The sequence below is a fragment of the Apostichopus japonicus genome, chromosome 15 (assembly GCF_037975245.1).
Source record: "Apostichopus japonicus isolate 1M-3 chromosome 15, ASM3797524v1, whole genome shotgun sequence".
Taxonomy (NCBI): Eukaryota; Metazoa; Echinodermata; class Holothuroidea; order Aspidochirotida; family Stichopodidae; genus Apostichopus; species Apostichopus japonicus.
The window spans coordinates 21,695,538-21,712,541 of NC_092575.1; the positions used below are offsets into that span (position 1 = coordinate 21,695,538).

Sequence of the window (17,004 nt, forward strand, 5' to 3'; positions counted from 1 at the left end):
CCCTTTCTCAATAACTGGCCAGGAATAATTTTGATGGCCGGATCCTCAAGGAAAGCACATTACTTTGAAAACTACTAGGCATTTGTTCATCCTGCTAAGATTTGCAGCTAATATATCAGGTAGCTTTTGCACTTCAGTGACCGGTCACTTCCTGTGAAGTACCTCATTGACCGGATCACTTCCTATGAAGTATAAATACATAATCTCAATGTTGTTCATTTAAAACATTTATGATATCAATTTTTCAAAAATTATGCTTTATTATTTCCACTTGAAGTAAATTGGTTTACATAGACTTAAAATATGAAAATTAGATTTGTAAAGTAGTTTTTAAACTGTTATTAAAATACGAAATATATATGTTATCAGACAACAGCTGTGTTTACATTGGCTGCAAGTACCTGTGGTACATGTATACATGGCATAGGCTGGAATTATGTTAATGTGAAAACATAATCAGATATACTGTACAGAGTGCTAGTGCAAGTAGCTGTTTACCTTAGAAACCCTAGTTTTTGTCAATTGAAGGGCAAGTTTTAAGTGCTTCTTGAAAGGATAGAGTTTACATGTAGCCCTTACAGAGCTGCGGTACAGTAAGAGGAGGCTGAAGTATTGTTTTGATTTTTTTTTTAAATAGCTTTCCTCCCAGTTGCTAACAGTTAATTTACAACAGTGATAAATATATAATTTGTGCACTAGCACTCTGTACAGTATATCTGATTATGTTTCACATTAACATAATTCAATCCTGAAGTGTTCTTGATGTAGACGGACCTGTAAAAATACGTCTTTTTTAATTGTCTTTCAGTAACATAAGGGAAAGGGAATGGGTGGGATGGGAGAGATTGGCCCCCCTCCCACAGGTCAATTGGAACGTTGAGTTTGCACCCATTGGCAGTAAATTAATAGTCCCCACATAACATGGACAATTTCAGGTTGTTATTTTTGACATGTTATATATCAAAATTATCCTTTTCCTCTACCTCTTCTAAATTAATTGTTATACCACTGCTGTTCTTTTGTTACATTTCAATTAATGATGTTTGGACAGAATGTGTATGTAATGTCATCTCGTAAATTAGCTCCATAGTTGCAGCATTCAGTTACTAGTTTTTATTTTATCATCAAAACCATGGAATTAGTATCACCCTGTCCGGTAGTAAAATATTTCCATGATAAAAACATTGCAATCCCAGAGGTTTCAATCAGATTCTTTCTAGAATAATAACTTTGGAATCTGTTACAGAAAACTGACAGTTACTGTGTGAGCATTGGGTCAAATATCACACCTGCTGAGTTTTATTTACTACCCATCTGTATTCATAAATTAAATGAAATTTTCCAAAATATTGATTTTTTTTTTTCCGTTTTAGTTTGACCAGGTTTGGAATAAAATGAAAAGACAGTGAGGGGTTTGTTTTGAAGCTCTGTAAATTTATAGTGAGAAATTTATTGCAGACACGGGTTGACAGAAAGAACAGATTTTTGTTTAAGAAGAAATCAATTGTTTGGAATGCTGATTCCATATTAGATATATACTGTATGATCATATTAAATACTGTTTAACTCAATGTATATATACCATGAGAGCACCGTCACATACAATGTGTTTGCTCGCAGTTTTGATGTTTGGTATAACAAGTCTTTGCTAAGGTTCGGACATAATCACATATATATACTTCATGTTCTAATTTATTTCCATATTTAGCACATGCTGCTGTGATCGACCAGTTCTTAGGTGTTATAGGTTAGATAATTATGTTAATCTTTGAGTAAACTTGTAGGAACATGCTGTATTAGGGTTATTAGATATAACTGACTTTATTCTAATCACTATCATGCTCAGTCGTAGTTATCGTATATTCATCATAACCGACAATGTTAGCATGTGAGTGTTCTGAGTAACATCATCATCGTACTTATTTCAGTAATTAGTTGCATAATATCTTAGTATTATTATGTATGATTTATCTTGTTCTACAGTTTTACCACACAAATACAAGTGAGGAATTAATTCAGATAAGTTACGCCTGTCATTGTCTCATTTATGGTTAGCCGGTTGTCTAGCGGCGCACATATATCCGACGCAAAGTGAGGGGCAGCACAGTCTTCGTTGCATGATTTGAAAATATTACAATTACTGTGTATGGCCTGCAGTGTCGGAGAAAATAATCGTCAAACATCGTGGAACAGCAATCTCTCATACTCTATCTATATCAGTTGCATTCTGAACCCATAATTTACGCATTGAAGGAAAAGTACAGAAATCGACAAGATTTTAAATGTCATGTAAACAAATACAGTAAACTGTCAATTTGTACTGAAGCTTTTCACTTTGAATCTGAGAAATCAACTACCACACTTTTGAAGGATAGAGAGTTATATTCTCCCTACATATTAAACTTTCTGTTTGGAATATTCTGAATGTACAGTACCGGTTAATTCTGGTAAAATTACTCTCTCGTACCCAGTGTTATGAAAAATTCATCATTTTTGTTGAGTCATTGTGAAACATGTCAAGGAGGTCAAAGGTCATCTCTCCTAATTAGACATGCTTTTCAGTGTAGGATTGTTATACATACACATTTACTTTTCGATGCTAATGAGAACATATTTATGTGTATGCTCTATCAAAGGTCAACAGTAATGATGATCTCGTGGATTTGCTCTGTGGTTTAGTTTTGTCCTATAGCTACATGATGCTTGAGATGACATTCTTCCAGAATTCGATTACATATGCAGACTTTGTAAAGGTCACATGTCAAAACAGTTGATGCAAGGCCACATTTTCCTTACTTCTCTATGTACTATATATGCGTCACATTTTACTCTAAGTTTTAGTAAATTGAGTGAAAATAAATCGTAAAAGTGCCTCAGAATACAAAATCGATGTTTCCTCCTTAAGTACAATATAAATTTAACAGATTTTTTGTTGAGAGCTCTGAATCGGTGTGGGTATAAATTTGCATTTGAATAGGTCATTCCAGTTTGACTTTCAGACACATATAGCAGCTACAGTGTATTATATGTCAGTGCAGCTAGGTACATATATACCCTCAGCACACGTCGCAGTTAGGGGACATGCGAAGTACCCCCTACCCCACCATTCCACATAGACTTGGTTGAGAATTTTCCATCTTTTTGTGATCCTTCATTAGTCAGTAACAGTCTTGAAATCATTGCAACATACCCTACAGGAGATAAACCGATCGTACTTATTCCACCAACATTTTATTTAGATCATTCTTTAACTAGGTATCTCTCACTTTTTTCCATTTCAAATTAAAAAAGTTCTGTCTTGTGACTGTCATAAAAGATGACAAAGCAAGTACTGCAGTCATGTGAAACAGTCAGAGACATGAGAAATGCTGGTAACAGGTCACAAAAATACAAATATATCTAAAATTTATTCTTTCTTAGAAAGTTGTTTGAAGTTGCTGAAATATATATATTTCAGTATATAAGGGTACCATCAACAACAGTTTTTTGTGAGCAGCTGTTTGCTACTGTACGGTAGGTTAGCCGTAGGTTATGCTTTTGTTTTGTAATAATCTAACTAGGGAAAGAGGAGATCCTAAGATAAATCTTGCATGATATCCTTAAAAATTCAGCAAAAATTGGTTCATTCACAAAATAAAACTTTATACAGATCTTGAAAAACAAGCAGTTGTTGTGCTATAAACATGTACAGTTCCCATAGGTTGTGGCGTTTTATGTCATAGCCTACTGTATTTGGGAATAATTTATCAGGTCCACAAACTGTGCAAAGATTGATATACATGTTTGAGTATATCACACTGAAACAATTGGTATGTTATGATGAGACCAACTTCTGGTCACCAGTAAACATTGCTACCATATGGCCATGACAGCCATAAAATTTGCTCTAGCAGTGTTGTTTGTTTGTTCAAAAAGGTGCTTCAGAAATTAGAATAACCTTGTCAAACAGGAAAGTTGTGTAAGTTCTATAGACTGTTGACTTTTTGATTCCTGTACTTGTGTTTCTTAAACTCTAAAAGTACAGGTTTACAGACTCATGATGCAATCAATCTCCTTGTACCACCAAAACGATCTTTTTTGATATTTTTTTCATAGAGGTCAAAAGTCATTTAGTTCAATAGACATCAAAGTCTGAAAACCTTGTAAACACAAATTTTGTCACTTCCAAAGCAATACTTGCATAAACTTCTATGTATACTTGTGGTGTGTAGTTCCAATTATAAAGTGTTCAAGGGCAAGAAGTTACTGTAAGTTCACCATAAAGTGTCTAATGCTGAGGACAAAGGTCATTTGAGGTCATACGGCATCAAGGTACGAAACCGTTGTAAGAGGATGATCACATCACAAGTTTGTATGAACTTTGTGTGTAGTATGTGGAATCGTGGATCTAGTGTAGTGAGTTCAACAAACCCCTGATCTGTCCTTTTTCGGAGAGGTTTAAATATCAATTGCGGTCAACAAGGGTCAATATATGAAGACCTCAGGTGTAAAACATTAACTCCAAAAGTTAAGCTTTGCCAAACTTTTTATTTTTGTTTTAATCTACTTTTTGTGAACCATTATGTTCTGTAAAGGTCTAAGGTCAACAAAGGTCAAAGTCTGACATCCTTGTAAACACAATGGTTCAATAGATCTGTAAATTTTGAAAAATCTCAGTCGAGTGTCAACAAGCGGTCAAAACTTGAAAATTTTTCGTTCGATGTTATAATGCAACGCACGGTCTCAGAGATGTGACAAGGAATCGCCAAAGCCTGTTGAATTTCTGTTTGTGAATTTATCATTTTACATGTCATTTAATTTATAGGTCAAGCAGATTATGGAAGAGGCCGTGACGAGGAAGTTTGTTCACGAAGACAGCGGAAGTATCATATCACTGTGTGGTGAGTGTACAGTCTATTATTTTCTCCCTGTGAACGGTCAGTGGTGCAGGTGTTCATATGTGCAGGTAATGCTTGAGTTTGTTATCAACGATGCAATAAATTTGATGTGTTATTGTATTTAATAAAAATGTTTCGCAAACTTTGATATCATGTAATTTACAGGACAGCAGAAGAGAACACAACAGCTTTTGTAAGCTCAAATGTTATCATATTGTTATTGTACGTTTTTGACGTCGGCATTCATGAATACTTGAAAATGTAATAAATAATGTTCTTCCCTCTAGGCTCCTCCTGCTTCAGATAAGCACACATATATACTGTAGGGCTGTACTGGTGCAAGATTCAATTACATGGCTGTCATATTCACATATGTACTGTACTGCTGTTTACAGACTTATACAAAATAACTCAGTTGTATTGATGCATCCTTTCCTCATGTGGAAAATCATTGTCAAATAAAGAAATTACACTGTAGCTAACCAGTATAGTATGTATATAGTTACAAGTTGATCACTGAACAATGTAATATTAAGTTGCATTGATGCAAGACTTGACGGTAATCATAGTCACATATAATAGCGCTATAAACTACATCTAAATTGTATTGCTGGAGGCTTTTATCACATGGTATTCATTGCAACAAATTTAACAGTAAGCACAACACAAGAACCAAGTGGTGTATTGATGCACATGGCATTCATTGCATTACTTTCTACAGTAGGCACAACACAAGAACTTAGAAGTTGTATTGATGCAAGTTTCAATCGCATAACATTTATTGTCACACAGGCCTGTACAGTACTACCCTATATTTATATCACTATGTACATAGTGATATATAGCGTAGTTAGTAGTACTGTACAGTCAGTTGTATTAAAGAAAGCTGTGGTCACATGCATGACATTGTCACATAACCACTATACATCACACTAGAATCTACACTATTACTAGTATTGTAATACGTAATGGAGTTAGAATAGAACTCCATGGTAATACAAAGTTACAAACTTTATACAGTCTCATATCAATGTGACAATTTAATCACTATGTACAGTACTGCCATTGTTGATATAGGCTTCATCCCATAAATACATCCGTGAAGTATGTACTTGATTAGAATCAGATCATTCTATTAGTTCCTGATTGATTGATCCATTGATCGATCAAGGCTCCAGAGTTCATTTCACTATCTCACTTCATCTAAACACTATATCAAGATTAGGCATTTTACTCAACAGACAAACACAAGTTTGTTCAAGATTGCTAAATTGTGATAAAGATCTTGCAAATCGGTTTCTCTGGAGAAATCCTATTTGTTTATGTATATATATATTTTTTCTTGAAAGTCCCAATCCACTTTTTTGGCCTTGATTGATGGTAAAGGTATATGTACCGTACATAAATGTATATACATACAATGTTAAAGGTATATGTGTACATTACTGTACATGTATACTGTACATAAATGTGACTCTTTTCTTTCAAATGTAAAACCGTGTGATAATTTAGTCATAATTTACCCTGCAAGTCAGCAGTGTGAACTTAAAGAGGGATATCTACTGTAGTCAGGTGGGGTGGGGTTGAAAGGCCCAACAGGATGGGGAGGAGGGGGGTGGGGAAGGGGTGTGAATTATGAGGGATAAAAACAAACTTGTGAATATTATTGATGCAAGGCAGCTCTATACAATTGGTCAACAACTGCGGCAAGCCTAAGGATCGACTGTTACTTTAAACAAGATTGCAATCAATAACAAGAGACAGTATACTCCAAGTGAATGTTATCATGAGCAATATTTCCCATTTTGGAATTAATCATCCAGAATTACTGAATATTCTCAGAAATGCTTCATTCAGACATTTTTTTCATTTACTCATAATCAAGGACAAATGACACCACAAATTGGAAAATTTCAAACTTTTCTGTAATTCTTTCCTTCTCTTTTTCTTCCTACTTTTGAAATGACGCTTGATAAGCTTAATCCAAACAACATTATAAAATGGGACTTTAGCATTATTAAAATAGCAATTAGAAAAAAAAAACATCATTTCAATAAAAAAGGAATCAATAAAATTGCCATCAGCTTAGAACTTTTAGGTCTGCACAGAAATTTAGTTACTGTACTTTTAGCTTTTCAGTGTATTTCAAGGAGATTTACTTTTCCAGTTGTCTCGTAGATTTGTTAAGCACAGTTATTTTGTAATCTCACATTGTCATGATCTGTAAGGTATACATGTCAGTTAGTTTTGGAAATCACACATTGTCATGATATATGTACATGTGTGCAGCTATGATCATTATCAGAAAGATGCTGAAGGACTTGAGTCGGAGAGGGAGAGAGCTGGACTCCATTATGACGTCAGGCTCGAAGATATTGTAGCTACAGTGCTGTAAACTGTGTAAACTTTCCAGTTTTAGGTTCCTTAGCAACAGTGTACTCCAATAGTCTGAAAGAGCTGTCAGACGTCACTGTATACACAGTACTTGATGTTCAGATGATAATTTGGATACCATCCTTTCAGTAATTCATGCTTTTACGTCGTTGTCGTCGTCTCAGTTCTCAGAGTGTTTCCATAGCAACCCGAGTGGACATCGTTAATTGTGCCACTTTAATAAAATTTGAAGTTCAAACACTGTTTTGAGTGAAGTTATTTTTGGTTCTACTGTATATGCTCATCACATAGGGATGAACTTGAACCTTCAGTAAGTACTGCAGTATGCTTAGCAAGACAATTGACATGTTTATGGTGTCCTACAGTATACCGCACTGTTCTTTACTCGAGGAGTGCAGTCGCATAAATATTCTGAGTCACAGAAGAAAAGCAAAAACAAGGTAATACACATGTACATGCACACGCACACACACGCTTGTTTTCTATTTTATTAGCTACAACTGATGGCATTTCCCTTTATTCTAACCTTTTGTCTGGACAACAGATGACTATTGTTCTTTTCTGTTCAACAACTGGGGCCAGAATTTCTTTTGTTCCATGTTCCATGTCACCAGTTGTGAGGCCTAGACATGCCCACACACATGCATATATGCACACATGCACACACATACACTGTAGAAATGTCATCACCATGTAACATTTATGGGATTTGCTGTTCCAGAAGAATAGCCATTTATGAAATCTAAACATGGAGATTGAGAATAATATAATCTATTCAAATATCACCATGTAAATTTACAATCCCAAGTGGTGTCATTGGTTAGCCAATTAATGATGTGAAATTAACACACAATTTTGAGATGCATGCAGATAAAATAGAGCTCATCAGCAAATGTTACCAATAACGTGAGGTATATTTCTACCTTTATGTGATCGCTGTTGTGTCAAATATTTGGTTCTCCAAGTTTATTGTGAAATTTTAGCAAACCTATTCAAATGCTTCTGTCATGTTACTCAAATAAATCTATACATAATTCACATTCTAAAATACGTTTCTTTGAAATTGTTTAGTGAAAGGAAAGTCCCAAAATAAAGGAAACTGTAATTAAGTAGGTTAATTATAACCTGGCATGATGGTTAAAAGAGCTATTCAAATGAGACCTTCTCTCCTAACTAATGATATGTAAGTCAGCATGTGTATGATACGCAAGTCAGAAAACCCCTTTTTCATTTCCAAATGAGAAAAAAAATCTCATTTGGAGCACCAAATTGCATCTAAGGCCAGGTGAAAATACAAAATTAAGTTTACAAAATGGAGTGAGTGTTGAAGTGTGCTATATTGCACCAAATTGCATCTGAGGCCACCTGGAAATGCAAAAAATCCCAAAGGGGAGGGGGAACCCCCTCCCCTTAGACCCCTCCCCCAGGCCGGCCATCAGTCTTCAGCCCCCCCACTCCAAAGTACCTTCCTACGCCACTGATCATTTTTATTTATTGATTATAAAGAACATGATTGTGGTTCGTTAAGTGCTATTTTAGAGCAAAGAGTCTAAAGGTGAAGGACAAATTGTAATTATAGCCCTGACTCCCTCCTCCGAATGAAAGGCTGAAATACGGTACTTTAGTTTTTCGTGCCGAGTGTCGGAGCTCTGTAAAAAAAAATCAATACCATAGCTGAGAATGCAATGCAGTTCATTGTTGCCTGTGATATCCTGTCATGTGTGAAACCCTCTGTTCCAGCTATACACACTGCGAGGTGTGGGCTGTTTTATTAAAACCTCCATTTAGCCAGATCCAATTAATAAATTAAGCATGTCGGACTATTTATCCACAGACTAATACAGATGTAGAAGGCCTAGCCGATTGTTTTGTTTGTTTTCTCATCTAGATTGCTGGTATTGTTCGTGATGTTCAAAGACGGATAGGATGGAAGAACTATTATCCTTAATTTACAAAGGGGATTCTACAGTAGATTGCTGGTATTGTTCGTGATATGCAAAGACGGTTAGGATGGAAGAACTATTATCCTTAATTTACAAAGGGGATTCCCCCATGTAAACAACTTAATAATACAAGAAAACAGAAACATACAAAGCAGCGAAAAAGAAGAAGAAAAAACAGAAATGAATAAAATACAGATATATGTTGAAGAGTCAAAATGTGCATGTAGAACAAATTAATCCAAAGAATTTGTCATCATTGAATTTCGTTTTGTGTTTTGTTTGGTTTTTGCAATGTCAGGCGGTTGCTTCATGCTTCATACAGTAAATACCAAAACCAATCTAGTGTAAATATCGCATGTTTGTTTTTTGGGGCTTTTTTGCAGTACAGTTTGATAGGAATCTAATAACTTATTCTATTAATTTACAAAATAGAATTAAAGCTTTTTCCCCCCAGTAAATTTGAAGTCAATGTCATTCTAACAGGGATGTAATGATACAGCAGAGATAATATATGTACAAAAAAAAAAGCCAAAAAAGTCACAAAAACAATAACAACTGTGCTGCATTTGTTGAGTAACTCGATGCAATTTCTTGGAAGTCCTTGAATTATTGACAATTCATAGTTAAGTGCATGGTTTAGTACTGTATCTGTATTGTACCTTGTCACAGCTCAAACTCATGACCTGGGAATTGAAGTTCAGTACCTGCACATTTTGAATTTAATATATCTTTCATCTTGTCATGTAGCATGAACTGCTGAGTATTAGAGTCGTCTTTGGTTTTTTTGCAAAATATATGGTAAACTATTCTACTTAAATTTGAAGACGTACAGTTTTGTGGATTTTGGGGCAATGAACAGTAATTAACGAATTGGTGGGAATTTCAATTCAAATTCAGTTTTGTTCAGTTTCAGTCCAGATTCAGTTCAGTTTCAGCCTAATTCCAGTCCAGTTTCAGATCAGCTCAGTCCAGTTTTAGTCCAGTTTCAGTCCATTTCGGTTTCAGTTCGGTTTCAGTCTCAGATCAGTTTCAGTCTAGTTCAAGTCCAGTTTCAGTTCAGCACAGCTCAGTCCAGTTTCAGTCCAGTTCATTTCAGTAAATATTGTGAAATCTGACAATTTTAAGAAAGACAATGCTTCTTTTATAGCCAGGTATTTATTTAACCATTTCTTGTAAAACTCTTTTTATCCTTTGCCTCATTGTTACAATCCATTGTTATTTTAAGCCTCATTGTGACAGCACTCCATACTTCTCAAATCAGTGATTGAACATTGAATATTGTTCTTAAATTGAGGTATCACTTTTGAGTTTATCTCATTGGCCTGATTTTCAAGAAGAAGAAATTGTCTCCATTCCTGTCGAATCAGTCATCCGTTGTCAGCTTCAAACTTTTTTTCCAAATTGTCGACCATAATTAAATATTTGAAAGTGACTAGTCTTGCCTGTCTTAATATATGAATAGTCTAAATAAAGTAACTTGTTTTGTTTTCCATAATAAACTTTTCCTTTTTTATCCTCCAGATTTAGGCTAAAATGCATACTTTCTACTGTAATTGCTTTTTAAAGCAACATAGTGAATTAGAGAATGAAATGTTGCTGAAGGAGCTTACTGTAGCTCTTTAAGTTTGTACATATGCAGAATGATACTGACTTAAAAAATTGATAATTTAACAGATTTTTGTTTTCCCATTTATTTGGGATAAAATGTTTCTTTGTATTTGGATGAATATGCATCTCATATTTTGGTACTTTATTCAGACAGCTAAATATTGGAAAATGAAATGTTCAGCTTAACTTACAGTCAGTCCTATCACTTGTGTTAGAAGCACGAGATGGTCAGTTCTTCATCATTACACTCTCCCTTTAAACATACACAATGTTACATTATGGCATTCCTCATTCTAGTCTCGTTCAAGTACTCAATATCCAAACATTAACAGTACAATAGGACCTGTAGTAATATGTATGACATACACAACACTGTGTTCATCATTATTGTATCCTTCAAACTTATAGTTTACTGTATTCATGAATCTTTATAGTACACGTATCTATATGTAAAAACACAACTTACTACTTCGGAATATAAATATATAAATATATATGTACAGTATATCCTCTTTCAAAATAACTTTTACAGCAGGAAGCTGTTTAGAGCTTCATGGTTTTAAGTACATGTTCCTTAATAATGATACCGACTATAAACCTCAAATACATGCATCTCTGCAGTACTAAAGTTCTGCCCTCAGAAAGTGTGTTTAATTAACACATGTATGTTTATATTCGGATTCAGCTGGGCTATAAATAAGAATAGCTGATATTGTATTGATGTGTCCACATACAATCTCTCTGTAATAACATTCACTAAAGGCCGCAAATGCTGTTAATATGTAAATGTGACTCAGTGCTGTCCTCAGAAAGTGTGTTAATTAACATTTTTATACTGTTTGAGCTGGGGCTATAAATAATAGCAGATATTGCAATGCTGTGTCCACATGCAATCTGTGTTGTTTGGTGCCTGTATTAAGGGATGGTCATCACATAAATATATATCAACACAACACTGTTTTAATCATACTTGTCTCATTAATGCTGCGTACAACTTACAGTAAATAAAGAACTTAAATAACTTATACTGTAGAAGCACAATAGTACTGACTTCCTCAGTCGTCTATGGTCAATTTACGGTACATCTGTCTGTAATATTAGCAATTCACTAAAGGACTCAAATGAAATATAAATCATATACATGCATCTCAGCGCTGTCCTCAGAAAGTGTGTTAATTAACATACAGTTTAACTAACTGTCAGGTTAACTAGCTAACTATGAGTATTTAGATAGGATTAGGATAGTGTAGCTAGTATGCTAGACAGGTAAGCTATTTATTGCTCAAACACATATAAATATTAAGGCCTGTTTGAAGCATTGAAGAACTGTTTTATCATCCCAGATTTATTCATCTTTCCATAAATTTTGTGGAACTTCCTCTTTTACACTTTGTTAAATGCCAAGCAATTTTTCAAGAACTCCCCCCCCCCCCCTCTCTCCCCCATCCACACCTCAATGGTCAATATGACCATTTGGTTGCACAGTCTTAATTGTCGGACTGCTCAAAGGTGACCCTTACTTCTGAACATGGAATTCACGAAAGATATGGAGTGAATACTCACCATGATTTATTTATAATGACGGTCTTAATTATACCCAGATGGAGACTAAAATGTAACGCCATTCTTTTCGCTTAATTCTAAGATCGGCAAGAAGCATACAGGCTGTACTGTAGCTCACTTAAACAATGATAATAATAATACGGCCTGTACACAGAAGACTGCACTAAACATCTTCATTAATAGACAGATAATTATGAGACACAAGTACAGTCAGTCTCACAGGATAAATCTTTTGGAATTTTTCTTTAAAGGTCACCAGGAGAGGTAACCATGACAACCTGATTTGTAGCGAGGAGACGGTACAGTTGGTTGTCGCCGTATTGTGAAAGCGTTTGACGCTTGAACGTACAGTGATGAGCAGAAGGTGTTTTGTCGTAAAAAAAAAGAGACCAAAAATGTCTGGAACATATTTTGGTACGGAGATCAAGAACGAAAGCTGTAAATGTTATTAAAACGTTTCCTTGAGATATAAGGAGGGAAAAAAAGTGATAAGAAAGAGTTCAAAATAACAAAATTTCTGGTGTTCATTATTATTTTACGTGTGTTGTTGTTAGATAAATCTAGATGTAAGGAAAATAAACCATGGTCAAGTGATGCCTGATGTAATGAGCATATTCATGATACACTTTTTTGAATTTTTATTTTTTTTTGGGGGGAGGAAAATTAATAATGACCTGGCCTGTGTTTTGTTTTTTGGAAAAGAGAAGAACAAAACAAATTCTTTGTGTTTGAAGTGCTAAGCTTTGTCACATTCATGTTCATTGAAGATTGCATTTTATTCCAAATTAAATTAATTTTCCATTCGTTTTTCAAAAGTTTTGGTAGAATCAGTCTTGAGGTATCAAGGTCACAAATGGCAAAATATCGCAACGTTCAAACCATTTACTTATTCAACTTCAATACTGTTTAATACAAGAGAAAAGAATTGATTTTTGCAAGAAAGAATATTTAAAGAAAAGATTAGGGAGGTTTTCCGAATATTTATGTGTCAACTTTTATGACCAATAATTTCCATGAAGTTGCATATGGCACGATTCAGATTTCAGAAATACACAGAAGCATATCAACAACCATATATCTGGTTTTAGTCCCAAAATGTCTTGAAATAACTGCTTATGTGTTGTTTTGATCCAAAAGAGAACCACGCACAGACTATTTTGTGTGGTCGAGGGTTTGCGTTAAAATAAGTACTAGAGATTGGATTTACATATTGTGTACATCGTACCATGTAGCGTTCCTGAAATGGCTACACAGTATTTACCACTTTACCTCTCCTCTTGTTTGTCTCCAACCGAAATGTCACTTCAAATGTACATAAATTGGTAACATTTTAGCACTACAAACCCATTTACGCACTTCCATGACAACCCCACAACCCCCCCCCCCCCGCCAAGTCTGCCCTCTTCCAGATGCATTATTATAAAGTGGTTCTTTACTTGACGAATAAACCCCTTTTGAAAATTGCTCACATGTATGCATCATTCTAGTGTGTCTTTTGACAAAATGGAAAATGATCTGATTTTTTCCCCTTTTTGACACAGTGCATCATGACACATGTAGATGATGATGGCGTAATAATCTAAGTTGAGTTGACTTAATTAACATACAGTATGCAAAAATTTGTTTTACTCATTTTGCAGTAGGGTTATACATGTCTGTGTATAATAAACTCAACACAATCTCCATCCCAAAATCTACAAACTGTAATAACAAACAAATGATATAGTCTACCTCCGCAATCCTAGAGTGACCCACCTGTCAGGTGCCTTGTCCTATTACTTGTGAGTGGTATCATTAGACTGAAATTAGTCACCTACAGTACATTCGTCCATCCATCCAACTCTGGAGTTGATTCAATAAATTCTCAGATTTACTTTGCTTCTTCACTTACCTGTCTCCTCACAACTTATGCACTCTTGCTCTACTGCAGGGGCACAACCACCTTTTTGTACTTGTGGGGGTGGGGGAGGGGCTTATATGTTACATCATCTATCTGAGGGGATCGAGTTCCCTCACTGTTGAGAAAATTTTGGTGAAATTCACGCTGCTTTAGGAGTAAACTGGTTTAGTAATTTGCAACATAAGTAACGATGTGGAAGAATTTAAGACTGTTTTAATGGTTGAATCGCATGAAGTGTACTGTACATATATATCATTCTTATGTATTGTACTCTAAGAATTTTGAATTTTACAGGGGGACGGAGTGCTAAATATTTTACACCAGTTTAGTGTTTTATAGGTTTAGTAGATGTTAAAAAGTGCAATGTATTAATTGAGTGTAAGTATCGTTATTCAAAACTTATTAAAAACACTAAGTTTTGGGGTTGATGCTGCACTATAAACTGAAAAATGTATGAAATATATGTATATAGATATATATACATTTCCCTGACTATCTGACAAGGTGGAGCTATATTAAATCCTACGTGCAGTTCTGCTAATAATATATATGTGTGTTGTAACCTGCACTGTGTCACTATACAGTGAGGAAGGCATTGCAAACACTTGAAATCTTTGCCTCAGCACTGGTTAAAAAAAATTTTCCTCTTCAAATTGAAATTGAATATGTGGATAGACTTCCATCATAATGCCAGCCCGAAGACAAATGTCCACACACGATTTTCTCTCTTTCCGTTGTTATTTTACGTCAATTCTTGCCGGTTGCCATGGCGACAGCACTTAAGTCCCACCGTGACCCGTGCCGTGCAGTGATTACGTGAACACGTCCTTTTTCGTCGTCGTCGTTGAGTAATCGACAAATTTACAGTTTCTTGAGAGAGCTAAGAATTAACTGCTAATGAGGGATTGTGGTATTACAGAAGTGTTAGGTAAGAGCTAATGATACATCGCCTAGCATATTTATACAGTAGATAATGAATAGCATATCGTACGCTATTCGTCGCTCGGCTCGATGTTACATATGCAGTTCAGTATATATATCCGTGGCCTCATTTTAACTTTGTCGAGATGGAACAGAAGATGAGAGTCCTAGCCTAAGGATGATCACTAAACAGAATAGGGTAACTTGTTTGATGACATGAAAGCTTTTTTGATGGAAACGATGCCGCAAGGAGTGTCCCATTTTTTTATGTCGAGGACATGGACAGTTGCTCTTAGCTATTGCATATGTTCTGACAAAGTCCAAAATGTCAATAGGTTCGAAATGTCGTTGGCTGGGTGAGGTTTTTCGTCAGAAAGATCGGAATGCATATGAATTGGAATGTGTGGATAGACTTCCCTCATAATGCAAGCCTGAAAACAAAATGTCCACGCTTGAATTTTTTTCCCCCTCCAACTTTCTCCAGATAGATTTCTCATCATAATCTTGTTCGGATTTTTTTTGGGCAGGGGGGGGGGGGAGAAAGTAGAAGAAAACGAAAGCAGAAGGTTTGCTCGTGAAATGAGTGATTAAAAGGGAAATTATAAGCTGCCGTACAACAAATAAAATATACTACAACAGAAAAAAAAAGAAAAAGAGAAGGTAAAAAAGAAAGGGCTTGAATGAAAATTGTTTACATTCGACTGCTTGAACCGACACATATGGTAACAGTTACCGTAACACTCTCGTTAAGTGCTACCGTATGGTCTCTGAAGATATATTACTCATAGTCTGCATCCTTCGCATCAGTGGTTTCTTTTATGCACAGATGCTACTGTAGCTAGCCGAGAGGACTGGTTCGGTGGGAGGTGATGGGGCATAACATTACTTTCCAGGATTGTATTCATGGAGCAGAAGTCAGTTAGATTGAGCTATATTTGGGCATATACTGTACATATCTGACATGGATAAAGAAGGAGAAATTCAGAATATATAAACAAATTAGGATGACCTTTTTTTATGAAGAGTGTTGATATATCGTGTGCCTGTACAGCTGTACTTTAATGCTAGTATTTAAAGTACAGGCTGTGACAGCCAGCTTGTAAACATATATCTCAAGAAACACACTTAGTTGAGTCAATGTCATGCTTGGCAGGTACAGTAGATGTCCCATGATGTCTATGATAACAAATCCTAAAGGTTTTTTTTTTTTTTTTTTTTTGCATTAGGAATTGGAATAAAAATTCTATACTGTGAAATCCTTACTGGTCAGTGGTTGGTGCTTTGTCAACATGATAACTGATTCCTGATACCTTTCTTTATATGTTGCTGCATTAGTCAATAGATAATCGTCTCCAGTTTGGTGTGCCCAAGTTCATGCATATTGACATGTAATATTTACCACATTATGATTATGTTTAGGGCATCATAACCACTAGACGTTTTCATTTGCTGGTTGTCAACTTTTTTTGAGGATTTGGATGTAGTTTTATCTGCCATAAATTTATCTCTGCTGAACTGTCATTATTGATTGTAACTATAATAATGAAGTGTCTAATATTAACACACTCAGTGAAGTAAAAAACCAACAACAAATATTGGTGAAAATCTGCTGGTTTCACAATGAGGTATATAAACTTAGCCTAGTTTAACAGTGTTTGAAAACAACTCAAGCTTGAAATCAAAACAAGTATATATATATGTCTAGGGGCAAATTGTTTTTGTTCTATTCAAGTTTGATACTATGCAGGGCAACAAAAGTTTAATAATCAAACTTACCAAATAATAGTGTATTCACTTC

The 17,004-nt window shown here is 35.2% G+C and overlaps 1 protein-coding gene across 3 annotated transcripts in view; it reads left to right on the plus strand.

Annotated features, from left to right (window-relative positions):
- The window catches only part of LOC139980683 (small G protein signaling modulator 1-like), a 53,776-nt gene that overhangs the window by 1,989 nt on the left and 34,783 nt on the right, over positions 1–17,004 (plus strand). For all 3 annotated transcript variants that reach the window (XM_071992512.1, XM_071992510.1, XM_071992511.1), the window contains exon 3: positions 4,805–4,880. In XM_071992512.1, coding sequence (XP_071848613.1) covers positions 4,805–4,880 — 76 coding nt within the window. The remainder of the gene's footprint in view (positions 1–4,804; positions 4,881–17,004) is intronic.